At 38.0% G+C, this 15505-nt stretch overlaps 1 protein-coding gene across 5 annotated transcripts in view; it reads left to right on the forward strand.

Moving 5' to 3' along the window:
• Nucleotides 1–15505, forward strand: part of TSHZ3 (teashirt zinc finger homeobox 3) — a 64356-nt gene that overhangs the window by 18485 nt on the left and 30366 nt on the right. Inside the window, exon 1 of one of the 5 annotated variants that reach the window (XM_083795005.1) lies at nucleotides 7840–14040. The exons of 3 other annotated variants lie outside the window; for them this stretch is intronic. In XM_083795005.1, coding sequence (XP_083651131.1) covers nucleotides 14025–14040 — 16 coding nt within the window. In that variant the 5' untranslated portion in view covers nucleotides 7840–14024. One more of the 5 variants, XM_083795006.1, reaches the window with a different exon arrangement.

A 15505-nucleotide genomic window follows, 5' to 3' on the forward strand; every position in this document is an offset into this window, starting at 1 on the left:
TTATGTTGCTGAAGTGGGTTGCTGTAGAAGGGTCTTTGTTGCGTGTTTGTATCATGCCTGACACAATGGAGTTGTAATCTGTGAGACAGCTTTCCCAGAAGCGGTAGTACAAATTTGTCATAATATCGGCTCTCTGGCATCTCCCACACTTTGCTGCTTATATCCAGCAGAGATGTCCCCTATGCATTTTTTGGAGGGGGGTTGAAGACTGTAAGTAGGTAATGATTGAGGTCTGTCAGATCACTGATGAGCTCCATACTTTCCAGGCAAGACATCCCCCAAAACTTTAAAATGGCAATCTCTTATCCTAAAGAATTTGCCTTGTTACAATTGGGATCTTGGATAGAATTGATGTGGGACACAACCCACTGAGAAAGGAGGTGTTACGGTCTTCCTGGAGCCTGCAGCAGTTGTTGCCTGGCCTGTAAGGCGCTGAGAGCCAGGCTCAGTCGGTCTCTTACAGCACACTGAGGTGGCTTTGTGCTCCCCTGGCCCTACAATGCCCTCGGCCGGCCGGGCTGGTGCGTGGCCCTCCTGCTGCATGTACCTCGGCAGGGGAAAAGCTTCCTGCTGGCTCTCACAGGCCTCAGTGTGGTAGGCCATGCCCAGCATGCTAAGAACTTGCTTAGCTGAACCAAACTCCTGTTGCAACTTAGGTACAACAGCTTTATGTCAGCTGTTATGAGTAGGTCAAGCAGGCTAGGAGTAGTGAAAGTGAATTTAAATGGTATAGGCTGGAGAGGTCTGAGCTCCCTTCCTGGGCCTGCTTCTATCCCAAGGGAGTGTGGAGCCTGGAAGGAGCTGCAAGTGGGCCGTCCGTCCCTGAGCCTGTCCCAGCTGACCAGCCGTGCCCTTCCTGGCAGGCCTTTGTGGACAGCCGGGAGCTTCCAGGGCAGTGTTGCCACGTGCCCTTGCACCTCCTGGATGTCAGCCTGGGTGGCAGAGTTCCCTGTGGGTTATTTTACTTCCAGCTATTCAGAGTTGTTGGTTGCCTGAAGCCAATGGAGTGGCCTGTACTGCTAGGGACTGTCCTTAGGAGTAAGCTGCGGCCTGACACTTCCACTCTTCGCTCCTGTTGAGACCCAGTCCAAAACCTGTTGAATTCAAACACGATTCTATTACTGACTGTGACTGCAGAGGGCTGTCACCGATACCTGTGGTATCAGAGTACAGAATAGAGCTTGCCCTGCGTTACCCAGTAACGTCATGCTACGCTTCTGCTTGTTGTTGGTGTAATGTAGATACATACAGACTCTAGTAGACCCTTCTTGGTTGGATTTTTCAAAAAGCATCTTTTCAAGTAATACACTTTTTTTTTTTTCTTTCATGTTTAAGTGCTTAAGAACCTTTAAGGATTTGGGAGTAGGTGCTAAACGGTTGTTTTTCTTAAGAGGGATGTTATCCTGATGACTTAAACTGGAATGAACGTTTTGTTTGATAGTATTCAGTCAGGTGGAATATTCTGTTCTGTTTCAGAATAATTAGAATAATTATTAGAAATAATTAATTATGCCAAGAAAGTTTTATTAATAATAGTTTTAAATTATAAATAGAAAATATTATCACAGTCAAGGGTCTGTATTGATAGGTAACAGCATTGTGTATATTTGACCATTAATTCTATTCTAAAAACGGACTGTTTATCCTTACAATTTCAGTACAAAATTACATCTTGTTATGGATAATGTCATGTCTCCCTAAAAATGTGATCTTGATTTTCATCCCATGATGATACTTTATTCAGTAAATCAAAATCTTCCTCAACAGTTAGCAACCAACTTACTTAATGGTTATTTCTGAAATGTTGATACAAGGAATTTAGCAGTTAACAGTGTTTATACATTCCAGAAGCATTAACAGGTTAGGTTATACTGGAATCCAGTAAATATCCGTGAAACGTGCGGGAGAACTGTACGCTATGCTGTATCTCAGCAATCGGCTGCCAGACATCTCATGAAATACCAAGTGTAATAATAAAGTTTATAATGATTATATTGTAAGGAGGCACACATTGTCTATTATCACTGAAAACTGAAGGAGCGAGGCCTATCGCCCAGTGTTTAGACTGTAGTGCTAGAACACTACAGATGTTCTTATCTTCTGGAGATAGTTTTGTACTGAATCAGTGATTTTAAACATTCTTATGTATGAAAAAATGCTCTTTGCCTACGGAGTATTTCTGAAGGAAAATAAAAAATATAGTTTTTATATATGTCAAGGTTGTTTTCCATTTCTGTAAATTAAGTTTGCAAAAGATCCCTAGTAAATTTGTAATTTTTGCAGTAGCTTTTTCCCTTTGCTTGGTGGTGGTCCTGCATAGCTATTTAAAAAGGACATTCTATTAAAATCAGTAAAACATCGGAATTTACTAGGTACAATCTGCATGCTTATAGGCAGTTATGTGCTGGCTGCATTGTACCTGATATATTTCGCAGCTGCAGGATGAGTAACACAAAAGCAAGCTAGGACTCTGAAAACTACTAGTATTTTTTCAGCCACTGTGTGAATAGATGACATTGTCTCAAAATGCATCTTGATCAGAATTTTTTTTTACTTCTGTTCATTATAACAAAACACGGCAAACAAAGACAAAACATCAATTACAGCTGCAGTCTTGAAGTTTGAAGTTGCATTATAGCCATACCACGCTGTATTATTATTATTACTATTATTCTTTGGTGCTTGTATGTATGTAAATTACATTAAAATATAAGATCAAGGCAGACATGCAATATCAGTGACAAAGGCAGAAGAATGATGTACAAGCTATTAAGAGCTATGAAAAACAAAACAAAACAAAAAAAGATGCTAATTTGACAGTGAACCAAAACCCACCAATTGTAGAACACGAGAATATTTTACACAAATACTTCCTTAAAGCTCTGTTGTGGCTGTAGCCTCCAATGGCACCTCAAGTCCGTCAGCAGCACTGTTAAAAAAATTCCCTTACGAGGATGCAGTTTTAGATTGGTACCTAAACCTCTGATATTTGCTGTATTATCTTGTTTAGCCTGAAGGCAGGCATGTCTAGATATATTATATATATATATGTGTGTGTTCAAACTGTTTATGCTAACAAATTTTCACAAATTCATTCTTTGAATTTCAGGTTCTCCTATTTTCTAGGGCCTGCTTAGCAAATATAATTTTGTAAGACCTGTCTTTAGTGAGAAGCATCTGGTAAATGCTGGTATTTGGAAGTTTATATAGTTCTATGTACCTTAAGTAGTAATATATTTATTGCATGTCTATAATGGATCCAAAATTTGAAAACATAAGCTGAATTAAAGTGTCAAAACTAGAAGGGGTACATGGTTCGAGAGAGCCTGACTTTTATACACGTGTATAAAAGTGAGAGATTAGATTCCTTAGGTATTTTCATAAATCTGGCATAAGTCCGTTTACTGTACTAATGATTTGCCAACATATATTTTATGAAGTGTATGAGCACAGTGGCACTCAGTGAGATACACGGTTCCCTACCAGCAGTCTTTAAAACTTTTTGCTTTCTTTCATGTTTGTTCCCAGGAAAATGCACTTGAGGTCTTTCCTACACATGAACAAATCCAGAACACTCAATTTTTAGGAGAGTGTAGCTAGATGTTAGTGGGTCTGTTAATTGCCAGCCAAAGGAGGTTGGGGTCGTAGATAATACTGGTATAATGTTTTGCTTTCTTTTTCCTGAGATAGAATAAAACTACTTAAGGAAGTAAAATGTTAGTGTTACCTGTGTTTTTAGTTATCCCACCGTTTTGAAGGAGTCTGGAAGAGGGAATTTTCATCTGTATCTATGCACAGGTATCAGAACATTGCTACCATGTCATGGTTATGTTGCTAGAGGTAGCATGGGTCAGTCTTGGGCTGATGTGCTTGTGAAAGTGGCAGCTATGCAGCTTGCCCCTGGAAGCAAGGCTTAAAATACTGAGCTTGTGAGTTTTTGTACTAAGTGGTGTGATTTTGAACTTTCCTATTTTTACATCTTCTTGGTAATGTGAGTGATTGCGGATTTAAGAAAAAGTAATTTATGATTCTGTGATAATGCTGTGAGTTAGGAATTCCTGAATTTTCTTGGAATTCCCAGGGAAGTCACAGATTTTTATATAACTATGTTTTCAAGCTATAAAATGGTTGGGGGGGGGGGGATATCTTACAAGAGAATTCAGAGAATTAATGCTTACATACACAGTTTTGTAATTAAACAGTGATGTGTAGGTGATTCTTTTGAGGTAGAGTTTATAATTAAATATTTTGTTTTGCTGTATATTCTTACCCTTTGCAATGGTTTAGCAATATCTGGTCTATGATCAGTCCTTCAATAGAAGATGAAGGCAGTTTAAGGAAAATGAACTTGTCTTTTTAACTTGTGGAAGGAAGGGGTCTCCTTTTTAAGTTTTACAATTCAAGAACTAAAGTGGAGGTTAAACAGCTGCAAAGAAAAAAAGAATACTTTTACTGGTCAAATGATTCTACACTGAAAAGGAAAGAAAGCAAACAAAAAATCCTCATCAAGTTCTCTGTGAAACAGACAAAAAGGAAAAAGTCTAAAGAAGGCCAAAATGGCTAATGTTACAGTTGTCACAATTACTCATATCCTATGCTAAAGATTGAGGAAGCTAGGTAAAAATGAGCCAAAACGGGTTTTGGATCTTGTGGATAAGGCTTCTGTTCATGTCAATATTTGCATCTGAGTCTCAGTTCAAAACCTGGCCTTACTCTTTACAAAAAGCTACATTTGTCTCTAGTTCTGAAATCAAAGATGAACAGATTCTGCATACTGTATGTAAATTGAACTGGTTTTTTTTTTTTCAGATATTTGCACAGAATCACAAGTCTTATTTTAATTCATTGAAATTTTCTTCAGTTAATTATGGCATATTGTTAAGCCTAATTTTAGACAATTTCAGGAAAATACATTTACTGAAACACTTTAAAATTTTACTTCTTAGGTCATTCACTTATGTATTTTTGCAGATAAATAGTATGGCCCTTATCTATCACTTAACTACATCAAGACTACTCATGTGATTGCTGAACAGGGTTTACTCTTCTGAAAACAGTGCTTCCCGGACAATATACAAACAAACATATTCTATACTTTATACATGCGTGTAACAGGAAGCATAATTCCTATGAGGTGGTAGAACGATCTCTCTCCTTATGCAGATGTATAATAATATATCCTCATGTATATACATGAGTGCAATATTTTTCAACAGAATCTTTATAATGTACCTGTGTAATTTATTAAAATGGGAACCTCCTAATTTGCTATTGTCCTGGGAGTAATCTTCATACAGCAGCTTGTAAAGAGCTTCAGATACTTGCCATTTCAGTAATTGCTCATCTGCATCACGGGCAAGTTTTTCACTTCTTCCCGTAAATACCGATTTCCCCCCACCCTCAGTTATGCCACTTAAAGCCCAAGTCAGTTGAGAAGCAGTCAACAAGAAGTACTCGGAACTTTTTTAGACTCATAAGTAGCTCTGATATTAACTAGCCTTATCATTTGTGTGTAAAAAGACATATTAAGTAATTTTGTAGCATATATTACTTATAGCATTTTTTTCTTCTTTTAAATCTTATCACAGTTCTGTGCATAAGTAAAGTATTTGACAATAGTCCAATTAAAATAGCTAAAAAAAAATTCCTAAAATGAGTTGTAGAAAACTGTGTGGTGTCTATAAAACATATGATAATGTGGCTTAGAACAGAAGTTTTATCGTATTTAGTTGAGATGATACTAATACCCATGTGTGGCTTTGAGTATACACACAAGTGCTCACTCTGTATGTTCTCAGTTTCAGTTTTTAACATTTGTTTCACTTACATCTTCTATTCTGATTATTTACTGTAAAGCAGTCTTTGTTTCATTGATTTCTGTCTGTCTACCAAAGAGTAAAGTTAGCTCCTCTAACACACACATCTGTCAGTACTGTACCAGGAGTCAATCCCACAAGAGAAAAATTGAAGAAATGAAAACAAATAACTTATAAAATAAAGTGACAATAATGTGCAGTAGCATAAAGATTGCTTTGGGCTGCTTTTGAAAAAGACAGCTAATGACTTGCCCTGTTGTATGGGAACGGTGCAGATTCATGTCTCCACATTTAATGCGTAAGTATAAAGAATGCAGTGTAAACCAGAGGTCAGGGTTTTTAATTGTATTTTTGCCTCTGCTTTGACTTTGGACAAGTCACATTACAGGCAAAATTCTGCATGTTCACATTTTGTCGCTTCTTGTAAATAAGGTTATCGCTGGCATTGGTGTACTGTGACTGAGATTGTCAGAATCAGGCCCAGAAGTATTACTGTGTTTTTTATTGTATTTCACATGGCTCCAGATGTTAACTGACTGACATTTGTGAATCTTTTAAATTCCTCAGGAAAAGGAATAGAACAATGCAACTTTAGAACATTTATTAAAAATGTACGCTTTTGTTTAAAAGCATTAGTTTCTTTTTCAAACAAATGATCTATGCAGTAGAATTTCAATAACAAGCACATATATAAAGATGTATTTACACAAACAACTGGTAGTGTGCACGTTTAACATTTATGAATACTGGCCTAATATGGCTGGAGTATTCAAGTCTCTTAAGATTGTAATTGAAGTAACATGATATAAATGTAAACTGTAGCTTAGAGCACACAGAGCATACAAGACAGTTTGACACCTTCATTTCAGCAGTAAGAAATTACCATTGTCTCTTGTTCCTTGCTTCTAGCTTATATGACCAAGCCAAAAAGTAATTACACAATTAGGGTTGACATACTGGTTCCTGTAATATTTCTTCTCTTAGTTTTTTGGTGGCTTATTTCTACTTCAGATTTTCCAGTCCTTTGTAATTCATACCAAGATGTCCGTTTTCATTGCAACAAATTTACTCATGAAGATTGCAAGTCTTGCATAATTTAATGATGAAAAGGCAGCATTTCATTTTCTCCAAATGTAGTTATTTGTAGATTAAAGATAAACATTTGTGGAGCTAATATGGTTTTTGTAAGAACTTTGTCACCAACTTGAACATTGAATTGTTATGTACAGCCACTGAAAAGTATTTCTGTGTAAATAATGTAAATATACATTTTAAAAAGAAGGATGTGCAGCAATGTGCCACTGATTATCTGAAAGGGAGCCACTCTGCACAGAGCAGGTAATGTTTAGCTTCCTTTGTTCTGAATGTGTAGAACAGGAGTTATTAAAGTCTTCCAGCTCCTGCTGGCACTTGATGGTGAGCACAGGGCAGCGGCTGTGGGGCCAGGGGGTGGAAGTGTCCGCCAGCCCTCTGGGTGGCTGCAGGTAGGCAGCAGGTCAGGTGGAAAGCGACTGCGCTGCTCGTCTTGTCCTCAGCTCAACTTGGCTCCCCATTTCTGTTCCTTATTTCTGGGATGTGTAATGCAGGTTCAGATTCCTGTAATTTTGTAGCTGAAGATTTGCCCTCTCCAGGAATATTACAGAACAGTTGTTGTGCTTCAGTTCTCGCCTGGTTATGTAGATATGCTTGGGTCTTTGCTGGGATTATGTAAAAGGTGTACTACAAGGTATTGTTAATTTGTTCGATGGGGCTTTTTGGTTCTGATTTTTTTTTTAAACAACAACAAAAATCCTCTGTGATTTTTGAACATTCCTACAAGTGTATCTCAAGCCTTAGAAAAGACTGACAATGCGACAGGGATGCTCTGTGTGTTTCAGCTGCAGGGTTGGACGTCTACTGCAGAACCGGGTGCCCTTCACTTCTGTAGCTGAGCTGGCTGTTCAACTTTCTTGTTGTGAGGGTTCGTTGTGTTTGATCTGGACACAGGAGCTTCATCTCATCTTGGATCCTGGTCTGTCATTATATAAAATACATTGGAGGGCTGGGAAGGAAGTATACTGAGTTTGCTGGTGACACGCCAAGTAGAGGGGGGTTGCCAAGTATTAATCATTTGTATAAAGCTGCATCCACTGTTCAGCCAAATGAATCTGTTCTGCCTTGGTTTCTCACAGTGACAGTATCAAGATATCAGTAGTTTTTGTAATAAAGTTGTCCTATTACATGGTCTTTTAATTCTGCTATCTCCTCTAGAGTCTGGTGCCCCTAGGAAGGGAATTCTCTCCTCCTAGAATTGCCCTCTGTGAGCTTCCCAGTTGGAGGGTAGACTACACCTACAGGTGTAAAATAGACTTTTTGCTCTTTAAAATTAATTCTTCCCCTCCCTCCCCTGCTCTCTGATATGTCACTAAGTTGCAGTATCTTTTCTGCAGATCAAGGCCTTCGACTTTCAGCAGTACTGCATTACAGTGAGCATTTCTACAGAAAAAGACAGAAGGGGAGGGATGCTTCTTGTAACAGGCTACTGCTGTTTCAGCCAGTTATTTTTTTAACTATGAAATGAGAGTACATGTAGAGGCTATTAAACCATTAATTACAGTATGTACTTCTTTCTCTACACACAGACAAAACACAGTTAAGAGGTACCAGAGAGAAATATTTTAAATTTAAAATTAAGTGCAGGATGTGAGATTTTAAGCAGGAGCCATGCACAAAGTTGTATTTTTTTTTTTCTGATGGAGTTTATACCAGCATTTTCCTTAATTATTCTTGATGTTTTGCCCATTACACTATTAGCTTCTGCAGAGGACAAAGATAAGTTGCCAGTATCTACAAGAGCAAAGTGTGAAAGCATTTAATTATTGATATCTTAGTAGCCAAGGTTCCAAAATGACGTTGTCAAAATCCATAATGATCAGACAGAAAATGTATCAGCCTGTCATTGAAAAATAGGGATCAAGCCATGCAGTACCTGAGCATGCACGATCCCAAGAAATTGAAGTACCTGTTTCCTGTATTTCCAGTGCCTAACTGCTTTAACCAGCATATTCCTCTGTGAAAATTCTTCTTATTAATGTTCTCCTCGTTTTTCATTTTAATTTTAGCCTTTTCTTGATTGTTAATCTAATACATACGTTTCACTAAATGAACTCATGCTTTTTCACTGGTTAGATCACTAAATCAGTTAAACGGCCAAGAACAGTCTAACATTATAATACTAGTGAACTCCATGTTCTTCATCTCTTCAAAACACAGGTTTCATTAACAGAATAGAATTGGTAGCCGATTAGTACATATTTTCTCTGTATTTTGTATTAAGGATTTTTTTTTTCTCTGTCCTGCTGAAAACCGTGGGATGCATCCATGGTCCTTGCAAAAATCACTGCCATGCACAGACCTGTGTTTGCAGCTGCTGGGAGCAGGAGCCGGTGGCTGTTGTCCCAGCCCACAGAGGCTGAGGGTACCAGCAGTCAGGCCACTATGAGCATCCGTCCCTGCCACATGCCCGGTGCCCTGCCTCCCTGCCTGGCCACCAGCAGAGGCTGGAAAGTGTGCAGGAGGGAGGAGGGCATTTCACATGGTTTTTGCCAGCATTGTCACCCACCTGAGTTTATGGCACGTGTCACGTCAGATCACGCCCAGGAAAAGGGCTACCTTACCGTTGACTCCTTTCACGAGCAGATGCAGTTTCACAAAGCTAAAGATCTTCAACTGTGCCATGTGTTTCCAAAATGGGTTTTGCACGGTTTTCGTTGGGTGGTTGAAAAGTTGCCCTACTGCTTCTCTGTCCTCTCCTCTGTAGCATGATTGTCTACCTGCTGATACACCACAATAGCTAAGACCGCAGGGAGTAAGCAAGATTGTAAACAAATAAATCAGAAAAGTTACCTGAATATATATTGAAATAATTGAAAGTTACTTTAGTATATATTTAGTCTATGGCCAATTAAAAAAAAAAAAAATCCGTCACTGAAGTATCTTTACCATTAATATATTTAATTAAAAGATACTTCTGTGTTCCATTTTTCACTCTCTTACAGGTGCCAGAGCTTTCGTGTTTATTAATAGCATTAGATCAAATAATGCAGATGTTTGATTTCAGACACTGGGATATGTTGCAGGTTAATCTTTCTAGAAGGATACACTAATACTATTTTGGCTTCCTTTGTTTCAGGAAGTGTTTTGTGAACTACTTTTAAAATAGGGATAGTATTGTAAGAAAAAAATATTTTTTCAGAATTGCTTCTGTTTCGAATGCTTCTCTAATTCTGTTTCCAACAGGGGATCTTAGTGTGTAAGATACCACTACAAAATTCTTATATTATAGGATATGTATTTCATAGAGACAAAGCTATTTAGGATTATTTTCTTCGGTATACTAGAGGCTTTACTTTCTTTTTTCAGTGATTATGTCTCACAGCTTAAATAGATTAAATGTGGGTATTTAATTTGTACCGCAGTGCTCTGTCTGAACTTGCTATTGTTACAGGTACAAAGGGATGCTTACAAAATGGTCAGTGCTGCAATACTCTTGTACAGCTACTGCAAGGCAAATACTGTTAAGGGTGTCTCTGCACAGCATGGAGTGCAGTAGGTGACTGGAAATAATATTTTCAGCTTTTGGCAAATAATGTTCAAGAATTACGATTTAATTATTCTTTTTCAAAGAACAGGTAATTGATGATGTCTGTGTAATGTTTAGGGACATCTCATCAGCGTTTTTTTAACCATTCCTGTGAGAGAAATACTCTCATAAAATTATGATTTCTTTGCTTTTTCTAACACTAAAATGTCAGAATCAGCTCATTTATCTGGGATCGTTCTTTGCATACCCCCAGAGCTTTACATTCTTCCTGATCTGCTAAATGAGTAATACGACATATTTTTCACCAAAAGCAAATACAGCCCTTGTTTAATAAACTTCATCCCTTTTCCTACCTCTCCACTTTTCTTTGAACCTGTAGTGTCTGAAAGATATGAAATTGATGCCATATGAGTAATGCTATGTGCGAATGTAATGGACTACACATAGAAATTAACAGCAGTTATTTTACATTATTTCTTATGTTTCCTTTGATGTCATGTGTCAAGATGGAGTGGAGGGTATTAGGACAATTATTTGTGTTTGAACTTGGAGTTGTTCATTATTTTTATGGCAGCAGTGACTGGGGGCCCTGTGTGGAGCGAGGGTCTCATGGTATGAAATGCACTTGAGGAGCATGTGAGGGTGCAGGCCTTGCCCTGTGAAGAGCTTGCAGGATAACTTAGTCAACATTATTTTAACCTCTCAAAATATTACTTCTTTTTCTTCCTTACTAAAAATAAAAATGAGAAACAGTTTATATAACGTCACATTTGAGGCGAGGGGCAGTATTTTGATGGTGCCCAAAGCATGCTACGGGGTTTCCTTGCCATACCAAGGGGCTTATTACCTGGCTGTGAATCTTGGCTGAAGCTTGGAAGAAAACAGTTTGAAAATCCTGTGCTGGCTGCTGTTGTTTTTAGCCAATTCTAAAGGATTTTGGTACTCAAATTTCATTTTAATTTCACTTAGAATTAGGCACTTCTAGCTGCCTTTGAAAATCCCAATGTCAAAGGAAAAAGGCAAACTTGCAAAAACTATACAAATAAAGGTGAGGTTTACTAGTTTCAGACAAATGATTATGTTCACGTTTATAAAAAGACCTTGATTTTCATGAACCATTGTGTTCCAGTGCTTGCCGCGGGCATTGTGAGAGTAAAGCATGCGGGGCAGTTTTGAACAGGACGGCCTGGCTTGTGTGAGGATGTTGGCACGGGGCCATGGCCGGAGCTGGGGCCTGGCTGTGGAGAGCGGGCCTGGCCCGTGTCCTCGGTGTCACAGGAAGCCTTGACAAGGTGTTGCCTCGAGTTGGTGAGGACCCGCATTTCCAACGCTGAGTGTGAGGGGATCCGCATGTTTTTTGGCGAGAGAAGGCCACATGTAGCAGTTGCAGGTTATGCGTACAGTGTAGTGCTTTTTTTCTTTTTTTTTTTTCTAGGTCCTTTCAGTATGTCAACAATAACTGCACTTGTGTAGCTTATTGCTGCAGATGCTCACAGAGAAGTTCTTAAGTGTGAATTAATTAATTATAACATCATGATACGAAAGCCAGATTCTACATTAGTATGCATGCCATTAAAACCAGTGGAGCTGCTTTTAAACCCACAGGGAACTTGACCCAAAGGTGTATAATGGTGCTTCTTGGTTACTGCAATCATTACAGTCCTAGAGAAGGAGAAGGTGATGGGGATGAAATGTGTTGGCTGAAGTCAGAGGAAATCAGATCTTGGAATAAACTCGAGAATCTGGACTCCAAGTTTTTTACTGCTGTCTCACAAGCTTGTATCTGTGGTAGGGTTTTCTTAGATTTCTGACTGTAGTAACGTAAAACTATTTTATTTTTTTAATTCAATTTTTGTATAATTCATGAAGCATACTCTTTAAGCTTTCTGTGGAGGACACAGCAAATACCACAGCTAAACTCTTATCTCTTTTCTTTGTTTAAAGTTTCTTTTAGTTATTTTCATAGGTTTGAAAGTTTCTATTCTTAGTTGTAATACCATTGGAAAAGACTTTTTTCTTGCCCAGTAGCTTATATTTTAGGGGAAATAAAAGGGACTCAACAAATTTTCAACCTCTTGGTAATAAAATGGAACTATGTGTTTTTGTGCTTATACTTAGGGAAAAAAAAAAGGAAAGAAAAAAACAACTATATATTGAAAATGATTTTGCCTTCATTCATTTGTAAGAATCACCACGTAATTACCTTGGTATAGAGAGAAACTTCTGGGGTAAACTTTACCACTTTGGTAAAGTACAGTGGTGGCTTTAATCGAGAAAACTTTGCTAAATAGCTCTGTATTTAAGTTAACTTTCAGTGAACCCAAAAGTAACTTGAGTATTTGGCAGCAGGGAAAAAGCAGTTGCCTGTTATTTTGGAACGTGCTTGTTGCTCCCAGTGATGGTCAGGACTTGTAGAAAAAAGGCTAAAAAATGAGGCTAGAAGGCAGGACCTCTCAGCATCCAAAAAGCAGACTTTTTCAATATCAAATAAGGAAAAACTGCTTTTCCAGGGAAGAACCTTAAGGTGAATTGTAGCTAGGTTTCAAATGGAAAATTGTGCATTCCCCTGGTGTCCTCACAATTTTATTGCAGAATCCAGAGTGATGTCTAATTTGAAGTAAGTTGTCCATTTTTTTTCCATGATTTCTCAGGAACATTTTTTCCTTTGACTTAAGCCTTGTATTTTCAAGCAGACCAATTTTGCTGTTCATACAATTTGCGGAGAGGGAGCAAAGGAGGGACTAAAAATAGAGCTTATAATGGAACCTGGGTATGTTCTTAACCGTGGTGAGACACTTATCTGTCCATTATGTTGTTGACTAATGTTAACTTGTGTGCTGCCTTTGTAATGTATTACATTAAAGCAAATGAAGCTATTGTGTGATGTATCAAGATACAGTCACGTAGGTTGCCTGGCTATTTGCTCTTGTTAGTATTGTATGTGATGGACTTTAATAGCTGTGGAGGGCTCCTGGAGTTACTTAGATCAACAGTACACGTTTTTTTGTCTTATCCTGGAGTTGGCTTGCATGTTGGACTTGCATCAGCTCTGCTGGAAGTTGCACGAGTGTGTTAGAGTGAGTGAGTGTGTGTGTGTCTGCGTGTGTGTGTGTTACAGATCTGTAGAGAGCTTCCACAAATGCTCGGCTGGCTCCAGGCAGGGTCTGCAGGCAGTGGGGGTATCAGTGCTCTGCTGTCTTAAAACCCCTTCCACTTGTATTCAAATCAAGTAAAGCCCTGTGGCTCTTACTGCGTTAACATAAAGCAGCAATAATACCTTGGATGATGTCTTTAAATTGTGCTTGAATGTACTTTTACAAAATTCAAGCTGTAGGAAGTCAAGGAGGTGTGTTTAGACCAGATCTCTTATTTTTGGCTCTCATTTCTAAAATGTTTCTAAAATTTCTCAAACTCTTGGCTCTCATTTCGAAAATGTCATTGTATTTTACAAACAAGGTTATTACACGTGTTATGTTAAGGTATATATTTAATCTGCATAGCTGTGGTTCACACAAGGAGTCTCCTGGTTTGTAGCATGCACATCAGATACCTCCCTCTTCCTCTCTTGTTGATCCAGGGGCATTCTGAAGGGCCGGTACCAGCTCTGTCATGGTGGGTCGTGAGTCATGGTTGGACCCAGAAGTAAGTTGGAAATTCAGAGATTGGGCCTTTAACTCTCGTGGCACTCTGTCCATGCATGCTTAGTGCCTCCCTGTCCCTGCGTGTGAATTCAGCCATCGCACACTTTAATATACGCTGTTTTGGTAATCCGAAAGTGGTGCATTTTTTAGTTTGCGTTTTTGTTTGTTTGTAAGTTTGCTCTGGTGCTTCAATGGTGAATAAATATTTGACTTCCTTTTTTTTTTTTTTTTCCTCCTGAAAACAGTTCTTTTTAGAAGATTGAAAAATAAATTTCTTTAATATTTGTGGGCACATTTCTGTCGCTTTCTCAGCGGTGTTTCTTTAGTGACAGCACGACTGGTTACTTTTAGAAATCTTACGAAAACCAAGTAGTCCTCAACCTGTTGCCAAGCATTGTTCTTCAGTACGTTTTACAAGAGGTACTTTTCTTGTTGTTTTCATGTTAATAACATATTACTTCTGCAGACATGATACCACTTATTTTCTGCCTTAAGAAAAGCATTTGTTCATGAGGAAAATACATCTATTTTTAGATCAAATGTTCAGTACAAACAAAACACAAATTGTAAAGAGCATGTATGGACACATTCATATGTGTTCAGCTACATGGTTGGCAATGTGGAGGTGTAGCTTTGTGCGTGAGGGCTACAGATACTCTGCAAGGAAGGGCTCGGGGTCTGGCTGCACTTTCATGTTTGAGTTGTGCTTTCAGGATTATGCATTTGTCAGGCTAGTGCTGGTCAGGTTAGAGGCTTTCCTTCGCTATGGGCTCTTGTTAACAGAGGTTTTTACAGAGTTTTTTTTTTTTTTGAGATGGCAGGCTTGCATGCTATATTGAATGAACTTTCTGCTAAGTTTCTGAGCAGAAGGTGGTTTATAAAAATAATTGCTCTATGTGTTGATAACATCTTTTGTCATAATCGCTTTACATTGTTTTAAATAAAAGAATAAGAATAATAGAAGACATTGCAGAAAGTGAATTTTTTGTTCTATTATTCATGATACTAAAAATTACCCAAAATAAGTATCTTGTGCAAAAAAATAGAGAGAGATTTAGTTCCAAAAGTAGATAATTTATATCAGTCTATACAATGAACCAGCTAATGATCCTTAGTCTAGAGAGGGGCAATGCTTTTATACTGTTTTTCCTCTTTTTTATGAATAGAATTGTACAAAAAAAGTTCCCATTGTGTAGTACTGTGAGTTTTGTACAACCATCTTTTATCAACAGATGGCAACCAGAACATGAAAAATAATTAAAAAATAAAATGAAAAGAAACCCAGAATGAATTAAAGTGCTTCTTTGCGTTCTGATCTGCATTTTTGGTTTAGAATTTTTATGGTGAATTGCCATATTATCTGTTATATCAGTTTACAATGAGGCTCCTATCAGACATAAAACAGATTTATAATACTATTAAAACACAATATCAAAGAATGAATAAGCAATTCAATAAAATTACAA

Source organism: Anser anser, assembly GCF_964211835.1.
Source record: "Anser anser genome assembly, chromosome: 11".
In the NCBI taxonomy this organism is placed as follows: domain Eukaryota; kingdom Metazoa; phylum Chordata; class Aves; order Anseriformes; family Anatidae; genus Anser; species Anser anser.